At 42.8% G+C, this 23,241-nt stretch overlaps 2 protein-coding genes across 5 annotated transcripts in view; one reads left to right on the top strand and one right to left on the bottom strand.

Moving 5' to 3' along the window:
* The window catches only part of LOC126392472 (collagen alpha-6(VI) chain-like), a 310,923-nt gene that overhangs the window by 41,987 nt on the left and 245,695 nt on the right, over nt 1-23,241 (top strand). The window lies entirely within an intron of this gene.
* Nucleotides 1-23,241, bottom strand: part of LOC126391497 (atrial natriuretic peptide receptor 1-like) — a 122,473-nt gene that overhangs the window by 35,643 nt on the left and 63,589 nt on the right. For all 4 annotated transcript variants that reach the window (XM_050046331.1, XM_050046333.1, XM_050046332.1 and 1 more), the window contains 2 exons: nt 17,664-17,777; nt 6,879-7,014 (listed from right to left, as the gene is read on the bottom strand). In XM_050046331.1, the coding sequence (XP_049902288.1) occupies nt 6,879-7,014; nt 17,664-17,777 (250 nt within the window). The remainder of the gene's footprint in view (nt 1-6,878; nt 7,015-17,663; nt 17,778-23,241) is intronic.

Below are 23,241 nucleotides of genomic sequence, written 5' to 3'. Positions count from 1 at the left end.
GTGCCCAGAGAGGCAGTCAGAGCTACAGGCTACAGTGAGGCTAAAAACAGAGTTCAAATGACGTTTTTCCAAACAACTTTTTATGTCGGGGCTTCAGGACACTTGGATCACTACGGACGAGCAGCATGGAGATATTTTGCGGTTTCAATTATGTGTTTTTTTGTCAGCCTCCATTAGGTGGAGTTGTGCTGCTACCTCCTCTCCCCTTGGATCTCTGCAAGTGTTGTGTGGACTCTAAAGCTTCACCTGAGCCTCCCTCGGCATATGGGTGAGTAGATAATGGCTGAATTTTCACTCCCTCGGCATATGGGTGAGTAGATAATGGCTGAATTTTCATTTTTGGTGCACTATCCCTTTAATACAACCCACAGAAGCGTATCCTAAATAACCTCCTGGTAGTGGCAGGAGATTACTGCAAAAACGACATATGACCATGAACTGTTGCAGTTTTAAACACGTGGTTAATGTTGTGAAACTGGAACAGATCATTGTTTGGGTTTAAATAAGTATGTTTTATGTGACGTTATATACAGAATGTTACGTACACTTAAGTTATGTCAGTTTAGAGTTTGGTCAGTTTACAGTTTTGCCGCTCTAGTCCCGAGTTTGATTTTATGCAAACTGGCTGGACCGACATTCATCATAAGCAACATGAAGGAGATCATATTTCAGTAGAGGTGGGAGGGGGCAGAGCAGTGCACGCTGTGTTTGTTTACCAGATAGTTCATGTGTTTTTTGGGGTGACGAGAGGAGACGTGGCAGAGTTAGTCTCTCAAGAAAACTTAAACTGTACAAATATGGCAACATTTTGGATTTGGGTCCTCACTGGCTGCAGGCAACGTCGTGTGTCGGTTAGAACAAAACTTTTGTTGGACGGCCTGTTTCTTTTTATAAGCTACCATTCGTTTGCTTCAAATGTGCGGCAGTGGACGAGGAACAGCTGATTCATGAAGTTGATCAGAGGCGCTGCCCAACATGTATGTTAGACTGTAAAACTTCAATTAAAAGCCCGGGCCATTATTGAAATCGTCCTTGAACCTTGAATTCCTGTCACACAAAACTGTTGCTCAGCAAAGTTTTGGAAAATGTAATCAAACTATTTATCTAAACCAGAATGAATATTACTCGTATAAAAATTAGGCTTCAGGTAGTATATCAAGTATGAATCATTGAATTGATCTAACTCTGACAGACAGCGCATCAGAGACAGAGTGAGTTATGGCACTCAAGGATTACAGCACCCGGCATATCAACCCAACACCACTTTATCCTGGTAAGACACGGCATGTTACGGTTTGTCACACTAGAGGCCGATGCTGTTGTTACACACTACGCTCGTCACACCTCTTTTGTTTTTGAATCATTGGTGTGCCTTAAATCACACACAGCAGCATGATGTGTTCGTTGGTTCTGTGTAAAAAAGCAAAGTAACGTAGGGTCTGCACTGCTGCCCTGTCGTGGGATCTCTGTGTACAAAAGAGGGGTTTAAAGCAGCTGTGGGCAACAGACACCGTCAGAATCAATCACAATTAGACGGATTTACTGACGTTCCTACTTTGACCACAACAGACATTTTTTGATGCAGACTAAAACCATCTACTGGTGTTGAAGTAGATGACGTGATGTTTTTTCATTAGCCCGACATCGCTTCTTTGTTCCAAGTATTTATTTTCGTTCTTGTGGACAGAATCATCGAGGTGGCAGCAGCCTGACGTCAAACTGTCGCAGCGCTGCCTGTGCTGATTGTTGCGCCCTCACCAAAGCGCTGCCCTAAATGTAGACCTTCGACCTTCTCTGTGTCGAACAGCTGGAGAAGAATGAGTTTTTATTTCCTGCCCAGCTCATATCAGAGCTGAACATACTGTACATTCTTAAGAGTTTGCACAGAAAACTGGCATTAGCCAGGGCGCAGCGTTACAGATATGAGCTTTAAGATAAGCGCTCTAAAGAGGGAAATCCAACACAATGAGACCAACAGAAGCCAAGCAACAGGAGAGGCGGGTCTGAGGCTCAAGGTCCAGATTTATCACACATCTCAGAGTCTCGAGTTAAAGGTAGTCACGAATCCTGAACTGAGAATTAATTATGGAGCTTTTCAGAAGTTTGTTAAATACAGACCCAGGTCGAGATGTAAAAAAGTTGTTACTAATAATGTGGTTTTGGTTTCGTACAAATTTAAATGCAACACATGAGCCACTGTCTCATCAACCCAAGTCTGTTTTGACCGTTCTTTCTACTACTGTTGATGGCCTGCTGTGCTGTTGGAGGCAAAAGAAATTCATGGATTAACAAAAATATTTCTGAGTCTCGACACTTTCCCTAAAGTGGATGATATTTTATGAGCGTCATCACAATGTTTCAAATACATTACCTCACAGCACAGTGAAGCTTTGGTCAGGCTATAATAACGTTAAGATCAACACAAACAACACACACATCTCCACTCAGTTTCAACAAAATCAGAATGTTTCTGCTCATTGGAGCGCCCAGTAGTTCACCTGGTAGAGCAGGTGCCCCATGTACAAAGGCTGTATCACTGCCGCAGGGGCCACAGACTTGATTACAACCCACAGCCTTTGCCGCATGTCATCCCCCTCTCTCTTCCCCTTTCATGCCATATCTGTCCGACCAAATAAAGGCAAAAAGCACCAAAAAAAACTTTTTGTCGATGAAGCTCAGTATCTGTAGAGCGCTGTATGATGTTACTGCTGACGCATATCGAACATTTTCTTCTGCTGCTGCTTCACAATAAAAACATTTAACTGGGAAAACAGTGTGAGTATATCGTTAGCTCAGGCAGGGCACGATGTCAAACTCAGCTCACATCCCAGCTACATCAGCTGATCTCAAACAGCCACTCAACTGATGGATCAGTTGATTGATCACATGATTCCTTTCTATGCAACCAATTAGCAAATCTCATTCAGGGCACCATATCTAAACTGCTCTGACCTGCCTACTGTTGCTGCTTCCTCTACGTACATACAGAGTTTGGCAAGCAAGCATTTATGTATGCAGCTCCTTACATTTGAAATCTTCTGCAGAAGGACTTAAAGTTGCACCTGTTGGTTGCTCTCGGCCATCGCAAAGCACTGTTGCAGGATTTTTGTACGCAATCTTTTATATGCCAGTGTCAGGGTGTATTTTAGCTGGTCTTTGTTATCATGTGTAGTTGCTGTTTTTTGTATTTTTATGGTTCACTTCTAACATATATTAACATACTTTTTGGCTTTTCTTTGTAGTAATCTTATTTTCATATACATTGCTTGTTTTAGAGCTTTACATTTTTGTTCTATGTCTGTCTGTAACTTACGTTGCTGCCTGTCTTGGCCCGGATACGCTCGAAAAAGAGATTTTTAATCTCAAAGGTTAAATAGAATAAATAAAAAGGCTGCTTTGCAACCCGCCTCCACGCCAGCTCCTCCTTTTCATGTTGTGTCTGACTTATCAATGCTATTTCTGTTTGTCATTAGTGGGGTTTCCATCCAAAATGTATCGAAATTTTTGAGCGAGTTTTGTGAAAATGCGCAAAAGAAAATGCAAATTTATGCCCGTCTCCATTCGTTATTGTTTTGCGATTATTGGGAGTCAACAGGAAGAGCAGTAGGTGGCATTTCTCGTGAAAAATAAGAGAGTGTCTTATGCCCACTGTAAACAACAACACACTCAACTGACACTCAACAACTGACCATGGACAGATTCCTGATAAACCTGTCGGCTGTTGGGAGAACTCTGGTTAGCATTTTGTCAGCGTTCACAGCGTACCTAACCATCTTGAAGAAGAGACGACAAAGAAGAAGTTTAATGTTAAGAGTACTGTCGGAAATAGCTGCAAGGAGACCACCGCGTCGTTCTCCGTGTGCATGGGAACGTAGGCGTGTGAAGGACTTTTGGGAAGTAGTTGTCCAGCAGCATTTCACTCACGAACTCTGGCTGAAACATTTCCGTATGTCAAGGGCCACATTTGAGGATCTGTGCCGGCACGTCATCATTTATTCGCAAAACATGTTTCCATAGCAAAAAGTCACATTTTCCTTTTATCCATACGCTGACAAATCCACCCCCTCCAAGCGTAAAAACTTTTTTTGTGAATTTTCTGCCTTTTTTCGAATTTCTGGTGTTTCCATCCAAGTTTTTTTTTTCGCAATTTTTGAAAATGCGAATAAAAATAAGTGGATGGAAACTCCACTATTGATGCTGCTCTGTTCTGTTCCCAGAGGGTCTTTGTTGCTACTCTCTCTGCCTCAGGCTTTCTTTGTAGGCGCATGGAAGGGCAGGGAGGCCCAAGAACAGAGCCACACCGCCAAATGGAAATGCAAGAAAATAAAGTTTTATAAAATTGGTCCTGACTGAAGTTGACTTTTATTATGAAGGACTCACAGGAAATGCAAATACACTACCACTATTATTACATTAAAACATGTCTACAAAACAACAGCTTTTTCAAAGGGCACAGAAGCTTTAAACTATTAGATTATTTTCTCAGTCTTACAGTCGTCTCTCCCTCAGGAGCCGAGCAGGACACACAGACAGCATAACTTTGAGTCTTCACGTACAATAACCTCTACAGCATCTCATAATGAGTTTGACCTCAGTGTCAGCAGCCAATTTATTCGAGTGGGTGTCACTGTTCTCAGGTGGCGAGGATTCGTTTTGGAGTGCCACTCTTCAGAACAGCTTCTTCACGCTTTTTCAGATTTCATGTGAAAACCTGCAGCGTTAATTTAACTCTGAGTGTAAATGAATCTAAACTTCACCTCCCACTGAATCGATGGCAGATAAGGATGCTCCATGTGGAGTGGCTTGAAACACGGCTGTAGAGAATGAAACATCCAGCTGTTCCAAGACACCCTGCTGCTGCTCTCAAACCTCAGCTTCAAAACCAGCACAGCCACAGCAGGTATTTCACAGCCGACAGCTGATGGGAAACACCAGCTGCTGCATCACTAACATGTGCAACATTTATACACATTTAAATGATTAAAGAGCACTTTTTTGCCTCATGTGAGTCAGTTTAAATTTACCTCCAACAGCACAGAGCGACGGCCTAATACAGAAACTGACAGCAGACGAGAAACATGCAAGATATTCGCTTTGTGTTTTTGCCACGATGGAAACACAACACACAGACGCAAGTTCAGAAATTCAGTCTTAAACGAACCACCTGACGGCTCAGTTCAGATCAATCTATATTAATGGTGTCGATGGATTTGCTAATTTTATGGAGCTTTTATGTGCAGTCCAACTTTGTGTTTATGCCTTTTGAAACAACGTCTCGAATGTTGAACTGTCACACCATCTGATTATATTTAACCCAGAGGACGTGACTTTGGTTTCAGAAGGAACACTGAAGGTACAGAAAACGTTCATCAATACAGCAAATATAGCGGCTTTAAAGAAAGAATTTGAACCAAAATAAATTATAGCTGGTATTACCGCCTCATGGTTGCAAACCAGTCAAACTGCACATACAGTTTACATCCATGTCAGTGAAAACATGGACGCTTGACACACAGAAGATCTATACAATCAGCACAGTTTCAAGATTAGAGTCACCAATTCAGTATCTGACCAAATGTCTCCCCTTCTGTTCCTGAGATATGATGCTGAATTAAGGCCAGAAAACATTATGATGTTACAGTAAAGCTGACCTTTGACCTTTTGGATATCAAATGTCACCACTTCATCTAATTCAATCAGACATTTCTGTGGACTTTTGTTTGTTTGTTTGCATGAATTCTTGACTTCACTTGGCCAAAAACATGTTTTGTGAGGTCACCATGACCAAAATCTAATCAGTTCATCACTGAGCCAAAGTGGACGTTTGTGCCAAATTTGAAGAAATGATCTCAAAGCGGTCTTGAGATATCGTGTTCATGAGAATGGGACATATGTATGTGCAACCCAGTCTCACCCTGAAGCCGTTGAAATTCGGCGCTTGGTCAGTGACTTCTGGCGTCAGACATCAACAAAAAAAGCTGTCCTTTCATGTCGGCATGATACGTGGTCAGTTATCATCATAGTTTAATGGAGCCAGGCAGTGTCAGGAGGAAACGCGGGAGAACAACAATCGAAAGTTAAGGCAGCAGAAGTCTGAGTAGAGCTGGTGGGAGGGGTGGTGGATGGATCCAACAACCACTGACTTTCACCCGGGAGGTCGGTGTTTGTTTCCCCTTACACTGTAAAGTCAAACCCTTTTCTTTTTTCCTAAACCCAACCAGGTGTGTGTGTTGTTGAAGAAAAAAAAGTTGTGTTGTACCGATGTAGTGCTTTTATTTTGACAGACTGTATGCAAACTGTACATTTCCTGTGAAAACAGAAGTGTATTTTGAAAACAGACAATGCATGTAACAGGCTGAAGTTGACACGGCGTCCCAGAACGTCAACAACCAACACACCCAGGGTACCTTGGACGTCACATGTGGATGTGGAAAGTCCATGACCAAACGTGGACATGTGACGAGGTGAGAGTGAGAACGTGTTGGGTGATGGGGGACTGGAGGGTGGTTACCATGTTTCAGCAGCAACACCATCCCACCACTTGGACGGCGTTACCAGCAGTATTAGCTAGCTCCTATGCAACCCAGCTGGTGTTCAGTGCAGAGCGCCAGAGGCTAACGTTAGTGTTGATATGTGACGAGGTTAGAGTGAGAATGTGTTGGTATGTACATGTGTACAGACAGACAACCCAAAAACATAATGACTTCAGCCATGGCTGTCACCGGCACAGACTCATAACGAACAAAAAATAATTTAATTTTAAATTCAACCTTAAGAGATGAACACTACAAAAGGAGAAGAAGCAGACTTTCCCCTTCTGTGATAAAATGTCCACAAAAACCAAAACAAATGGCACAAAAACACTGAAATGTACTGACCGTGAAAGGTTCGATTCCACATCCTCTTGGTGACGACTTTCCCTGGAGGCCGACTGGCGGACATGGACATGGTCTCATTCAGAGCGTGAGTGTAGAGCATCAGACCGTCGTAAAATCCTCCGGCTATGATGTTCATCTGAACGAGGAAAGATCAGAGACACTGAGAAACAAACTGAAATCCTTTTTATTGTTGTTTTTTCTAATATTTCTCCTTTTCACTCTGAATCTCTGTGTAAAGTATTTATGTTTCTATTTGGCTTTAACTTTCTGTCTCCTCTAACTTTCCATCATTTTAAATGGCAAACACATGTGAGTTCACCACCTATCAAAACTGCATCATATTGTAGGTGTGACACAGAGAGCATCAAGGTAACAACGTCCCGCTCTGAGCAGCTCACTATGATGAGTGTAACTGAGCAGAACACGGTGAGTGAGCCGTCTGCTGATGGAACAGGACTGACTCTGATTACATTTTAATTGCAATTGAAACTGGGACCATTAACAGCTGGTAATGATGTCACTCCAGTTCAACTGGAGGATCAAGCAGTCCACTCAAAACAAAGAGTCTTCATCTCTCAGAGTGAAATCAATGGCTGATTACCCATAATGCTCTCTGATACTGGCCTCTCATTAAATGGGAGATCTGGGTGTTTGAGTTGAGCAAAAACAAACACTTTATATATGATTCATGTTGATGCGTCGCATGATAATTATAATAAACCTTTCTAAACTCCAGACGACCTTTGACCTCTACAAACACTTCTCACCATCATCAGAGACTTTTGCTCCACTTGGCAGAAGTTTTTTTCTCACAATCATTTATTTTTGCTTTTTGGAAAGAGTTGGAAACACTCTTCAATTTTCTGGTCGTCCTTGTTTGTCAGTGTTTTGCACTGTCTCTCCGTCTCCAGCCTGCACTCTGGAGCATCCTCATTAAATGTAATCAGACAGGGGGAAGACAAAACCAGCATGACTTCTGTAATTTCCAGTTTTTAACCATTAACCACGGCTTCACGCTTTTTTCTCACAGCTCCAGAGTAAACAGAGGTTGATTTTAAACACTCTTTAGCCAGCTGGTTAGAGGAATTGAAGGCCCATCACTTGGCGCAGGTCACAGGGTCGGATCTGATCTTCAGGGAGTTCAGAGGAAAGATGATGGTTTGGCAGAATAATTGGTTCAGTCGCTCACTGCAGTTTAATCCTTTACATCCATTAAATGTTTACAGAAAAACATGTCCACACTGCAGAAATGTCAGATAAACTATGAGTGGCTTTTTATGGCTTGAATTAAGGGTTTAATTCAACCAAATCAGAGTTGGTGATTGGGGGAACAGTGGAAAGACAAACCAAGACAGCGTTTATGAATTGTATTGTGCTTCTGTCGACTTAAAATGAAGTTCGTTTTATGATGATAAAATTATTGTTTCTTTAAATGGAGTCTGGTGGGTTTGACGATGACGATATCTGGGCTGTTCCTGGTGAAACAAAAAAGATCTAACTCTTTAACAAAGAGGTCTATCTCTGTATCCATAGTGTTGTCAGACAGAATGATGTGATGAGTTTTACTGGACGTACACTGACGGTGCAAACATGCCCTGAGTGGTTACGTTGCAACCTGTTTCACTGCTGCTGGCTGCAGCGCTCTCTCTCAATACTGGACCAACTGAAAAAAATCTGGTTCCCATTAGTCAGTTAGACACAACATGGGAAAATAGAGTCCAGGTTAAGAAATACTGAAGTTACCTTTTAAGTGTGATGTAACATGCATAGAAAGACACTCAGAGTTTTCTGATATTCCCACAAACCATGAGCTTTCCTCTGAACTCCCTGAAGATCAGATCCGACCCTGTGACCTGCGCCAAGTGATGGGCCTTCAATTCCTCTAACCAGCTGGCTAAAGAGTGTTTAAAATCAACCTCTGTTTACTCTGGAGCTGTGAGAAAAAAGCGTGAAGCCGTGGTTAATGGTTAAAAACTGGAAATTACAGAAGTCATGCTGGTTTTGTCTTCCCCCTGTCTGATTACATTTAATGAGGATGCTCCAGAGTGCAGGCTGGAGACGGAGAGACAGCGCAAAACACTGACAAACAAGGACGACCAGAAAATTGAAGAGTGTTTCCAACTCTTTCCAAAAAGCAAAAATAAATGACTGCGAGAAAAAAACTTCTGCCAAGTGGAGCAAAAGTCTCTGATGATGGTGAGAAGTGTCTGTAGAGGTCAAAGGTCATCTGGAGTTTAGAAAACGATATTATAATAAGCATGTGACTGTTCGTTGTGTTTGCTGCCATCTGGTTGTTTCCTTTGATGGATCCTGTTTCTCCACAGAGATCACTGAAGTGTCATCATATTATATCTGCGTGTGTGTGTGTGTGTGTGTGTGTGTGTGTGAGTGGGTGTGTATGTAATATCGAGCTCTGTGTACGTTAACTATATTACTGTCCCTCAGCTGTCTGTCTGCTGCTGATTAGCTGCCAGACAACCTGCCTACTTAACACACACACACACACACACACACACACACACACACACACACACACACACACACACACACACACACACACATATGGTGGCTGATAAGGGACAAATTGGAGTCCTATAATACATTTGAGCCGATTACAGCATTGAGGAAAGTTCCAGGTAGGGATGTTAGTTTCAATTAATTTTGCTTTCGACAGCCTGACGCCCAGTTTTTAAGAAAAAAAAGTCAAAATGACGTAAAATACAAGAGGCCTTTCATTTTTAGTCCGGCGCTGCACTGATTCAGTTAAACCTCTGAACCCTGAGCACATTGGTGCAATCTCTTTCAAAAACATGGGGAAAAAAGCAATGAGCAACTTGGTAAGAAATATCCCACAAAATACAAAAATAGATGCAGAAAAGTTTTTTTGTTTTTCAAATAGGGGAAAAAGAAAAATGTTAGTGAAAAACTAATTTAGTTTTATTATTATTACATTTTAAAATTATGTTACAGAATAATTAGAATTTTTCAGCACTCTTTCTGGGTCATTTAATTTTAATGTTTCTTTGTTTTTAAAGAAAGAAAGAAAATGTTTCTTTCCTTTTTTTAAACTAATGTCCTCATTTTTAATTTTCTAAATTTCTTGCTAATTTTTTGGGTCATTTCTTTTTTCACTGCTCATTGCCTTCTTCCCATGTTTTTAAAAGAAATCAAGTCTGTCACTCACATTAGGTACATTATGACTTCCTGTCTGTGTCTCTCAGCTCCAAGCACATTAGCTTCTATTAAGTCTTTAAAAAGACAGATATAAAGTCTCATCAGTAATTCCCTAAAACAGCTGCTCACTGTAGTCTTTATGCATTGTTGGGGACTATTTTCAGCAATGATTAATCCATTCTCCAGGGAGTGTTTGCGGCAGCAGGACGGTGTGTGTGATATTTGAGCCAGAATAAACGTACAGTTTGTGTGTGTTCATGTTAATGAAGGAACATGTCACTCTGTGACACAGTGTGACTCACTGATGTGTTTTTATCCGTTTTTGGACAACAGATCTTTTGACCTCTGTGCTTTTGTTTCTAAAATAAAAAGAGTTTATCTGAAACAACAGCAACACAAACTGAGTAAATCAAACTGTTGGTGTGTTAATGTGACACATAAGCAGAGAGGATGTTGTCTCTGTAATCTGTGGTGAACAAAAACAACAAATAAGCCAGTGCAGAGAATCTAATTTGGCCAATTTAACAGTTTGTGTGTCAACAACACCGTGTCCTCAGTAATCTGCAAGTTCACTCCACCGTGTGATTACAAGCAGAGAGCAGAGTTTGTTGCTGGTAAACAGAAACACAGAGGAGTGAGGAATTTAATGAGGCCGATGTCAAGATATATAAAGGCTGGCGTACACTGACAGATATTTAAAAAAAAGTTCATGCCTGGAAGCATCAACATCTGAGGTGTGTGTGTTTGTGTGAAATGTCTCACACATTACTGACAGTTTGTGTGTTTAAAGCTTGAAACAACACACTGAGGCCAGATGTGTAAACGATGCACACGCACAGAAAACATTCATGATGTGTAGACAAGCAGCTGCTGAGAATGTGTGCAGCTCACAGTCACAGGCTGCAGACCACCTTAGTTTAAACTTCCACTTTCACTGATTCTGTGGCTTTTATTTATAGATACACAGACAAGAGAGTGAGATGGGGAGTTTGATATCACTCTGTTATTTGTCTGCTGATTATGAAGCTACAGCAGGCAGCCAGTTAGCTTAGCTTGGCACAAAGACTGGAAACAAGGGGAAGCAGTTAGCCTGGCTCAAAATCAACCTGGCAGCATCTCTAAAGCTCACTCATTAGCACGTTATATCTATTTTTTAAAGTGTCAGGGGCCCCCCTGAACTTCACCAGCAAAATGTCACCTGAATTAACAGCTACCAATCAGGAAGAGACTCACACCGACCACAAAAAGACACAGAAATACCTTAAAGAGATGCAAAACAACTACAGAGCAACACATCCTCACTGTGACCTCGTCACATGTCCACGTTTGGTCGTGGACGTCCCACGTCCACATATGACGTCCAAGGTACCCTGGGTGTGTTGGTTGTTGACGTTCTGGGACGCCGTGTCAACTTCAGCCTGTTACATGCATTGTATGTTTTCAAAATACACTTCTGTTTTCACAGGAAATGTACAGTTTGCATACAGTCTCTTTCAAAATAAAAGCACCAGGTCTGTAGAACACTGGGAATCAACGTTTTTTACCTTCAACAACACACATGTGGTTGGGTTTAGGAGAAAAGAACAGGGTTTGGCTTTACAGTCTCACAGGAAGTGAACACTGGCCTCCCAGTTGAAAGTCAGTGGTTGTTGGACCCATCCACCCCTCCCACCAGCCCTACTCAGACTTCCACCACCTTAACTTTCATTGTTGTCCTGCAGTGTTTCCCCCTGACGCTGCCAGGCACGGTTAAACAATTACAGCCACTGGCCACGTATCATGCCAACCAGACGTTGCGCTAGACTTTTTCGTCGCCGGTCATTTTGACCGACAGGGTCATAAAAATCTGGTCATAATCTATTTTTACCGGTCATTTTAATTTTCGTTTTTAAATGATAATAAAGATATTCAAAGACATTTAGTTTTCATTCGTTCGTTTTTAATAAATCCAACAAGCAAGTTATAAAGTGTGCATTATAGGGCCGTAACAGTACGTGTATTTGTGTAGAACCGTTCGGTACGCGACTTTCGGTTCGGCACGATCCTGTACCGAATTACCGTAAATCTCTGCCTTCACTTTGTGCAGCGCATTCTAGCATTTTGACAACATGGCAAGTGAGCCTGACGAACCTGAAGACCCACCCGCAAACCTTAAGTCCTCCGTTTGGGAACACTTTGGTTTCAGGGTAAAATACGAAGATGGAAATAAACAAGTTGACAAGACAAAAGCAGTGTGCCGACACTGCAGAACAGCGGTCGGGTATGTACTTGGAAACACGTCTAACATGCTAACGCATCTAAAGCGACACCACCCGAGTTTGAACGTTAACCGGCACGACTAGAAAAAGCAATCTGGTGCAAACTACGATATCGTCGTCGTTTAAAAAGAAAGAGCGTTTCCCTGACCATCGCGCTAAAGAAATAACCAACGCCATTGGAGTTGAGTAAAATTGTTTAAGCTGCACTTTAGATATAAGCATGTTTTGTTTACTGCACTTTAACAAAGTGGGAAAGCTAAGTAAGTTCCTAGTAAAACTGAATCTGAGCAGGCTTTAAAGCTGACCAGCTGCACTATACTTTTTATTTTAATTGAGTAAAACTGTTAAAGCAGAAATGTATATTTATATTTTTCATTCAAAAAATGTGTTAAAAAAACAGCAGGATTTTATTTTTCACTTTTATATTTCTATTTTCATTCAAACAATGTGAAAAAGCAGGATTTTATATATATTTGTTTCATTCAAAAATTGCGTAAAAAGAGTTAACTGCTGTGGTGGTATGTTTTAATAAGGTTACCAATAAGTAAAAGATATTTAATAGTTGTCTATTTTTTTCATTACTGTACCGAAAAAAACCAAACCGTGACTTGTGTACCGAGGTACATACCGAACCGTGATTTTTGTGTACCGTTACACCCCTAGTGCATTAATAAGGACATGAACAAAAAGATGAACAGACATCCACACACTGGTGCCATTAGGCTTCGCCCTGGACACACCGGACGGCAATAACGCGTCACTAACGCGTCCGGTGTGTCCAGGGCGTTATGTAGCCTAGTTATGCCTGAAGGCTCGGTGACACAAAATTAAAATTGTAATGAAGTGATTAGGGTATTGAAACATGTGTTCAATTATGCACTGTTGTGTTATTTTAAATTATAAACATGGTATTTTCTCCTCACGTTCCTCAGTGCGTGCTGTTGTTATTTTATTTTGAAAATAAATCGTTATGTCAACAACGCCAAAGACGGTGGATCTTTGACAACGCTACATGAAGCAGATGAATGACTTTTTCTCTGCAGTGTGAAAACGGCAGCCACTTAAACCACTGACTGTGCACTCCGCCGTCAAGTGGGCAGGGGTGGTAATTGCAACTGGTCAAAATGACTGATGGCCTTCAGATTTTCTGGTCATTGTTGTAAAAAAACGGTCAATGACCGAGAATATCCGGTTAACGTGAAAGGACGGCTTTTTCGTCTGTGTCTGATGCCAGAAGTCACCAACCAAGCATCTGTTTTCGAGTGAGACTGGGTTGTACAAAGAGAAGCAAAACAACAACAAAAGATGCAAAACCATCACAAAGTCTGTGCGCTACAGTGTAGGAGAGGTGGTGGGGCCTTTTGCATATGTGCCCAGGGGCTGATTTTGTTCTAATCCATCCATGTGTGTCGCACTTTCTTGGCTTTGAGCAGTCGAGCAAGGTAACCTGAAACCAGGCCTGACATTGCAGCATGTTACTGCTCCTAGCCAAGAAATCAAACCATCCTTCCCTGAAAAAACGGCAGTATAGGCTGTTCGTGCGAGCAGCATATTACAGCCCAGACTTACGTTTATCATTCGGCAGCAACCTCTAGTGACCTTAGAAATTTAAGCCACTTACTCACCTGGGCTACCTAGGGGGTCAACCCAGTGTCACTTCAAACCCGTTTACGTCCAAGGGTTGGTCAGTGACTTCCAGCGTCAGACAGTGACGAAAAAGTCGTCCTTTCACGTTGGCTTGATACGCTGCCAGTTACTGTTATTGTTTAACAGCACCTGGCGGTCTCAGGGGGAAACGTGGCAGGACAACAACAAAGTTAAGTTGGCGGAAGTCCAAGTAGGGCAGGTGGGAGGGGTGGTGGATGGGTCTGGAAACCACCGACTTTCACCGGGGAGGTCTGTGTTCACTTCCTGTAAGACTGTAAAGCCAAACCCTGTTCTTTTTTCCTAAACCCAACCACGTGTGTGTGTGTTGGCTAAACGTTACCAGTGTAACAGGCAGAACTTGACACGGCGTCCCAGAACAAGTAACCATCCAAGGTACCTTGCATGTCATATGTGGACAGTACTGGATAGTACTTTGAAATGCGGAGGTATAGTTAAATACCTGCTTAAGGCGTCTGACAGCAGCGCAAGAAAAGTGCACAGCTTTTCAGAACAGATAATTATCCACCATGTCTTGGAAAATACCAAGATACATGTTTATTTGACCTTTTTTGTAACACGATAAAATGTGTAAAACCTCAGAGGGAGTACGAAGGAAACAAGAAGTCTCACCTCCTCTTCAGGGTTTTATAATTATTATTTTACACCATGTCATCTTCACTGCAGCAGCAGGTAGTGTTGTTGTGCTGAGCTGAGCTGATCTGTGCCATCATTAGTTTTGTCCTCTGTCTTTTGTTGCTCTCACCATCTTTGTCTCTTTCTGTCTGTGTGTGTGTGTGTGTGTGTGTGATGTTGACCTTTGTGCAGGATGAAGCGACAGGATAACGTCAGCAGACTTAATTAGCTTCTCTAAGCTGAACTGTCTCAGACAGCACTAATTAAATTTGCATAATAATGTCTCTTCTCATAAATACATTGTTGATATCTTCTGTTAGACACATTATGTTTAATAAGCTAATTTCCTTTATTTATATTGAATCATATTTGTCCTCCACCAGCAGCAGAGCAGCCCGAGGATCAGGACGTTTGTCTGTCTGACACGTTCATCAAGTAATATTCATGGTTTCCAGAGGATGAACCCTGATTTGTCAGGGTCGGCATGATATGCAGCCAGTTGCTGTTACTGTTTAACGGCGCTCGGTGGCGTCAGGGAGAAACGCGGCAGGGCAACAACGAAAGCTAAGTCGGTAGAGGTTTGCGTTGGGCAGCCGGGCAGGAGGGGTGGTGGATGCGTCCAGTAACCACCAACTTTCACCCAGGAGGCCCGTGTTCTCTTCTCGTAAGATTATAAAGTCAAACCCTGTTCTTTTTTCCTAAACCCAACCATGTTTGTTTGTTGTTCTGAAAGAGACAGTATGCAAACTGTAACAGGCGTCCCAGAACGTCAACAACCAACGCACCTGGGATACCTTGGACTTTGTATCTCCATGTGGAAAGTCCATGACCAAACGTTGATATGTGACGAGGTCGGAGTGAGAACGTGTTGGTTTGTTAAACTCCTGACTTTTCCACTGATCATATTATCACCTGTGTTACTAACTAGCAAACCTTCTTTACTTGACTTTCCTCTGTTGAATTTCATTTCCAGTCTGCTGAAGCAAATGTGCAAGATGTGCACGACTGTTGAAAGCCTGATGTGCTCCAGTCAGATGTGTGAGAGGATGACTCAATGTGTGAATGGTCTTTGAGGCTTTTAGGGTGCAGACAGTCCTCTCTGCAAGTAGATGTCATTTAGTATGAAGGGTTGTTCTGTACATGTAGAACAAAACACTGTACAATGGTTCAACCAGACTGACAGAGACAAAGATCCCTCTGAGCAGCAGCTGAATAAGAACAGAAGAAACCAGCAGTATTTGGCAAAAGAAACTGGAAGCTCAGCATCAAAACATGCGCAGAGTTAAATATGAACAGGTTCCTGTTTCACTGTCGAGTGCTTACCAATGCCTCGAACAAGCTGAATTAAAGCTCAGGTAGGCAGTTTTATTCTGGCTTCTATTATAAACTTTGAAGTATAAGTGGTCAGAGAGAAAACTAGACTTCTGCTCCTCCTCTCGGCTCTGTTTTCAGGCTTTAAGAATCTAGCCCGTGACAGGACACTTTCAGAGAGAGGGCGTTCCTATTGGCTGTTCCACCAGTGCAGGGGTTCTTCTCAGTACCTGATCTCGCATCCACGTTTCCCTCACTTGCGTCTCTTCGTTGCGTCTTAGCTCCGCCCTCGAAAGACATGAGGGACACATGCGAAGATGAGACGCAAGGAGCGAAGAAACAGGGAAATATGCCTTTAAATGAGACGTCTTCTTCTCTGGGGTGTAACGTGAAGCGACATCGGTTTTTGATGATGCGGGCAGCTGATCACAGACGGATCAGGCTTTATTAACAGCTATAGAAACCTTAAATGGAGTTTGTGTCTGCACACACTAGGGCTGCAACAATTAGTCAAATAATTGATGACTAATCAACTACTAAAATAATCGCTAAGTATTTTAGTAGTCGACTAATTGGTCATTTTTCATAGGAAAGTACTATAAAAGTAAACCCCAAATACTCTTATTGCAGCTTCTTACGTTCAAATATTGGCAGCTTTACACACTCTCCCATGACGGTGAACTAAAACCCTTTGGTGTGAGTACGAAACAAGACATTAGATGACATAGTTTTGGGGTTTGGGAGAGACAGACCGACATTTTTCAACATTTTAACACATTTTTCGATAAAATGATTAGTCGACTAATCGAAGAAATAATCAATAGATTAGTCGACAATGAAAATAATCGTTAGTTGCAGCCCTAGCACACACAGAATGTGAGTGCTAGGGAAAAATAGCTAGAGTGCTGGAAAAATACCAAGGCCTTAGAGAAGAGCTAGAAAAGATGTGTGGAGTAAAGGCAGCAGTGGTGCCAGTGGTAATGGGAGCACTGGGAGCTGTGACCCCCAAACTAGGGGAGTGGCTCCAGCAGAATCCAGGTACAACATCTGAGGTCTCTGTCCAGAACAGTGCAGTCCCAGGAACAGCTAAGATACTGCGCAGAACCCTCAAACTCCCAGGCCTCTGGTAGAGGACCCAAGCTTGAGGAAGTGGTGGTGGGTTTATATATCGATTCCAAATCCGAAAAAGTAAACTTTTGGAGGGGAATAGAGAATTTAATAGTGTGTGGACAGCTTCATTTCAGCTCTGTAGTTCCAAATAATCTTTATTATAAAGCTAAAATATGTTTTGTGGCTCCAGACAGATTTTGTTTTTATCGTTTTTTGGATCTTTTGATTGTAAAGGTTGCTGGTCCCTGTTTTACGAGAACAAGAGGGCTTCTCTTTCATTCAATGGGACCTTAATGGTGTCTCTCCCAGCTTTATCTCCAACCTCTCAGTACCATTCACACCAGGACGTACTCTGAGGTCCTCGGGCAGCAGAGGCTGAAGGCTAAAGGGGACAGAACGTTTGCTGTCAGGGCCCCGAGGCTCTGAAACAATCTGCCCGAGGAAATCAGGTCGGCAGAGTCAGTGATCTCTTTTCAGTCCCTTCTTAAAACGGACTTTTATCAGAGAGCCTTTCCTGATTTTACGAGAGTTTTAAGTTTAAACTGTCTTTTATTTCCTCAGTTTTTATACACTAAAGTGTTTTTATCACTTATTTTAAAAGTTGTTTTCATGCTCAATGTGTCCAGGTCACCAGCACACACACACTTCTCACCAGTGAGTCCTCGATGGTGTAGTTGAACATTTTCCTGGCGTCGGTCTTCAGGTTGCGGACAAACTCTTTGTACTCGGGGTTCTGAGGCTCTCGGTACGTCAGGATCTTCACACTCTGAAAACAGGAAGAGAAGAATTTTTAAGATAACTTTCACTTTCCTGACGAACACGGACTGATCTCCATGTACAGTAAATGTTGCTCTATCAGCTACAAGAAATATAGAGAAAAGACATGTAAACAGAATTAATGGAAGTCTAAATTTGTAGAAAACATGTTTTCTCATGTTCTTTGATTGCACTTGGAAGGGAAACAGGAAGAGGAGCTGTTGCTCTGTGCTGCATAAACAAGTTCAGGCAGGTGCTGTGTTTGCAGCTGATATCACCAAGCTGTATGACATTATTGACCGGTGAAAAGTGCCAATGCACTCTGGGGTAGGCAGAGTCATCGGACCTGCTGGCAGCGGTCAAGGTCAAAGCTGCTGTTCAGATGTGGTTCTAAATTTGGCATCCTGTCAAAGAAGCTGCATTGGTTGTCCTGAGCTTGACACACTACATGTGATTAAATGAGCATCTTTAGTGTTGAATCGTTAATTTGACATCATTTTTGTCCCCGTGTCCCTCCCATATGTTCCTCTAAAGCCAGTAAATCAAGCCGTCTCCCTGTATGCTCAGAATGTCTCTATCTGAATTCCTTTCCTGTGAGAAAGCGGCTAAATGTTGCTCCACTCTTCAACCTGTTGTCTCTATAAACACACTGATGTTATTTGAGTGCAGCTCCTCTGTTGTCTTTTGTCCCGGTGACCAGTCACCCTCATCACAGCCTGGCTCATCCTTCATCTTACTCAGTCTTTATTTACCAAAGACAGGCGAAGCTCCACCCTGCTGCTGCTGCTGCACGCTCATTCTGCTCCACCTGCAGAATGACTGCCAGCTACCTCCGTTGGCAGCAAGGCTAACCATACTGTGCTGAATATTTGTGTGACATTAGCAGCACCTGGAACTATATGTTCTTTAATCAGTCTTATCTATACTGAACAGTAAAACTCGTCATCATCATAATCTCATCTTAGAAATCAGCATTTCCAATGAGTCTGTTGTTTCAGCCCCTCCAGGAACATTCATTCATTTTCCATAACCACTTATCCTGTTAGGGGTCACTGGGGGTGGAGCCTGCTGACACTGGGTGAGAGGCAGGGTTCACTCTGGACAGGTCACCAGACTATCACAGGGCTGACACACAGAGACAGACAACCATTCACACTCACATTCACACCTACGGACAATTTAGAGTCACCAATTAACCTGCATGTCTTTGGACTGTGGGAGGAAGCTGGAGCACCTGGAGGAAACCCACGCTGACACGGGGAGAACATGCAAACTCTGCACAGAAGGGCTACCCCACCCCAGGGTTCGAAACCCCACCCTGGGTTCTGCAAATTCAAACAATCCTTGTGAATTCTGCACGACCCTCTAACTTTATCCAATCACCGCATCTTTCTGCCTGTCTGACCAATCATCCCAGTTTCCCCTGTGTCACCAAACTCACTTCCTTGTTTCTGGCTGTGAAGATGCAGACATGGGCGACACAAACGTCTCACATTTACCAGGAAAAAATTACTGCTGTGCAAGAACATGTTCTGCACAGAAGGGGGGTAAACTTTTTTTCACCTCATGCAACGGTTATGTGGGACAAAAACTGAAGTCATCGATTGACATAAACGCCCGCAGAATGGCTGCAACATGTTGACAACAGGCAAAACAAATCACCATGACAGAGACTGCTGCATCCAGATCTGTTGCACGTGCTGAAGGAATCAAGGAGGGTCGGATTAAATATGAATGGCAACGTTACTGTAGTATAACAGTGTAACAGTGGAATTTCTGTCTTCTGTAGAATATATTGAAAAGTATCAACATTCAATACAATTTTAATTAAAGATTCGCATCAAAAAATAAATATAACAAATTCTTTAACATGACAGTGATGACTTTTCTGAGAGCAGCAGAGTGACTGTAGTGAACATTAACAACAGGAGAGTGAAGAGTTCAGCTGGTGTAGGTGTATCACTACGACAGAAAATGAGTAATGAAACCATTTCAAATATTCAGAATTGATATGTATGAATAAATCAATATTTTTGACAACACTATAGTGTAAATCACAAAGTATTAGAGGCGTGCTTGTGTGATGAACTGTGTGAGCAATATAACAAGACTTTAGGAAGAAGAAGTCTCGAATAAAATGTTAAAACATGTGAAGCTTCAGGAGCGGCACCACTGCATGACAATTTCTCGTCTCTCTGGAGATTCAGTTGTGTTGCCTGAGAAAAATTAGCTCTTTGATAGTTCTGATTGTGCATGTGAAGTGTTTCTCCTGCAGTCTGTCACTCTACACGGAGCTGCAGGGAGAAAATTTAAATACTTTATAGTCTAAAGAGAAAGAAAGAAAGAGATGGAGAGAGGGAGGTGGAGGAGAAAAACATCCAATGCATCATCTGCCCGACATCACTCTTTAACACCTCAGACAAACAGAATAGAAGCGCATAATAACTGCTCTGATGACTGAATGATGAATGTGTGTGTGTGTGTGGAGGACGGTCAGTAGAGAATAAAACCAATTTCAAAAACTAAAGAGACGACGATGGAGATGTGAGAGGAAGCACTTCAGAGCAACCTGGGAAATCAGGTTCTGTGAGCGACTGACGTCAAACACTCAGAGGGGCTCCGGGTCAGTGTTTAACCCCTCGCCCTCCACACTGAGCAACACACAGCTTCGGTGCTGCGTCTGACACTAAAGTTGACCTTTGACCTTCCTGTGGCAGCAGGAAAAAGGAATTTTAACACTTTAACAGTCCCGGAGAAAAATAGGCTGAGTAACCACAGATAGACACGACTGCTGGAAGGTTTGTTATCTGCTGTTATATCGATGGTTTAATTCTTTAATTTACTAGATTCTGCCCCAAAATTTTGACCAGTGAAACTTTTCAGCAGTCGTGTATTTTAAGTAAAGATTATGTGTATGTGCACCACATTTCAAGTCAATTTAACGTGAGTGAGATGACAGAAAAGTGCTGTCAGCATGAGCTTCAGTAAGATGGAGAACAATGGCGGGGTGAGTCATTTCCCAAGGGTTCGATCGATGCTGTCAGAGACATTGTGTTATATAATGGATGGATGATTCATCTTGTTCCTGATTTCAATAATAATAAGAAAAAAACAACAACAATTATTTCTGCTGTTAGACCAAAATCAAAACCTCCAAAATCACTGATGACCTTCGATGAAAAGAAATAATCAGAATTTATAAGTAACTAAAAGGAGACGTGAACATTTAATGACACTCCTGTCAAGTTCTGGAAAAGTTAGTGTCAAGGAGACCAAAGGAGCGCGCAGCATCGCACACAGACGCTGGTGCTGCGAAGAGTTTGCTCTCAGTTTAAATCTTAGGCCTCTAGTTTCCCGGTGTGGCGCAGGGTGGCGAACCCCGCGCAGAGCTAGTTTCGAGCAGCGCAACCCGAGGCGCGCTCAGTTTGGTAGTTTGGCAGACTGAGGTGCGCTGAGATGGGTGTGGCGGTGCAGCAGGGGGAGGTGTCGACAGATCCAGCTTGGTACAGTGACAGTTTCGTGCCAAAAGGCTTCGCCAAAGGTGCGCTAAAAGCTCGCCAGCTGAAACCAGGTCTACTGTCAGCGCAGGCGGAGCGCAACCAGTGTAAGTGTAAGTTTGGCTGACCGGCGGACAGTGCGCACACGTCACCAAAACCTCACAGGCAGGTTTCCAGAATATCAGGCACATTAACGATGCAATAAATACCCACAAAACCACTATTCAATGCAACTATCTGCAATCAGCACATAAATGTATCTCTATATCGACTATCCCGTCACATCTGACGTCAGATCAAAGGGGATTGGCACCGTTTGGCACGTTTGGCACGCGTAATGGAAACCCAACCTGATTTGATTAACACAGCTGCAAACTAATGAGTTCACATCCCTCTCAGCCAACCACAAACAGCCACAGCATCAGATAGGGAGTATATATTCAGCATCTGTCATCTTAGAAAAGTCAAAAGAAAAGAAACAGAGTGAGACTGCGAGAGAGAAAGAGAGAGCGCGCGCGCACGAGAGAAACGCAACATTGATTTACAATTGTGGTGACCTCCTCCCAGGCTACCTTTGCATCATCAGCCCGTGGAGGTCTGCTCGCAGTTCCGTATATTCGGACACTGCGAGCTTGGACCTCCCGGACCAAAACATCAGTTTCCTCCTGGGAGAAGTTTGGCCGTCTGACGCTGCTGCTCTCTTCTGCCATGGCGAATTGAGTAAACTCTCATTACGCCTTTGCACGGCGCATTTAAGGACGAGGAGAGGGGCTCATTTGATTGGTGTGATGTGTGTAAAACCCACTCCACGCCTTCTCTCCTCCCTCTTTCTGACTTGCGCAGGTAGGAGGGACGGAGGTGGGAAAGAGGAGTAGCTGCGCCAGCGCGCACGGTGTGCCACACTTGCAAAATCCGCCTGGCCACACCCAGTTGACGAAGCGCAGGTGCGCTGCACCCCCACCTCGCCCGGTCTGCGAAACTAGAGGCCTTAATCTGAAAAATCACAACTAGGTCAGGACACCTTTAGTCAAAGAAAACTTTATTTCCATTTGCAGTATTTTGGTGGTATGGCTCTGTTCTGGGGCCTCTCTGCCTAAGGTGGTGACAGCACACCTCCCTGCCGTTCCATGTGCAAACTGTCTCTAACAACAGTGAGCTTAATGATCTGTTGGCAGTTCCCGTCTGCAGTGTACAGACAACTTTCACTGGATCACTGTGATACTGAAGAAAACTTAAAAACCTGATGACTCTCAGCGACTTCTGCAGCCTCTTTTTTTCTATGGACATTTATTCTGAATGTACATCAGAGATAATATCATCCGCTGAAAGTGTTAGTGACACTGAATGATATCAGAATGTGCTTCATGTCTGTGTGTTCACATTTCACTGAGTGCCATTTTTGACTTGAATTTACCTCCTGCAGTATTTTACCTCCCCTTCAACTCTCTGCTTCTGATAGCTAAATCAATTATGGATCCTGTTTGGCAGAATACCCTCAGTCACAGAAGTCAATTCATCTCTTACCTGTCCTCATTCTTTTTCATGAGAAAAAAAGCCATGTAGAAAACCTTTAGGCCCAGGTGCGGTCACCAATGAACACTAATAAACTTCCACTCTGTAACGACTAAACTGAAAAGTTTTCCTGTTTATTTAAAGTTATCTCTGTTGACTGATAAGACGTCAGTGGGCTCCAGCAATTATTTCAATGTGTCAGATACACTCAGTCAACACTTTGATATCCGCTGCTCGCCTCATTCTCAAGTTGGAGCTGCAGGTTGTCAACATTCATTAGACTGACACTCAAAGCTGATTCTGCCTTCTCACAAAACAAACAGCCATTACTGACTTTAAGTTATTGAAGCTAAATGTTAGAGTTAACCTGGTCTGATGAGGGTTTCAAAGACATTCTGACTGGTACTAAGGGGCCCAAAGTGTGCCAAGAAAATCTCCCCCACACCATTACACCACCAGCAGCAG

The sequence above is a fragment of the Epinephelus moara genome, chromosome 6 (assembly GCF_006386435.1).
Source record: "Epinephelus moara isolate mb chromosome 6, YSFRI_EMoa_1.0, whole genome shotgun sequence".
Taxonomy (NCBI): domain Eukaryota; kingdom Metazoa; phylum Chordata; class Actinopteri; order Perciformes; family Serranidae; genus Epinephelus; species Epinephelus moara.
The sequence above is the reverse complement of the archived record's forward strand: the minus strand, read 5'-3'. Positions and strand labels throughout refer to the sequence as shown.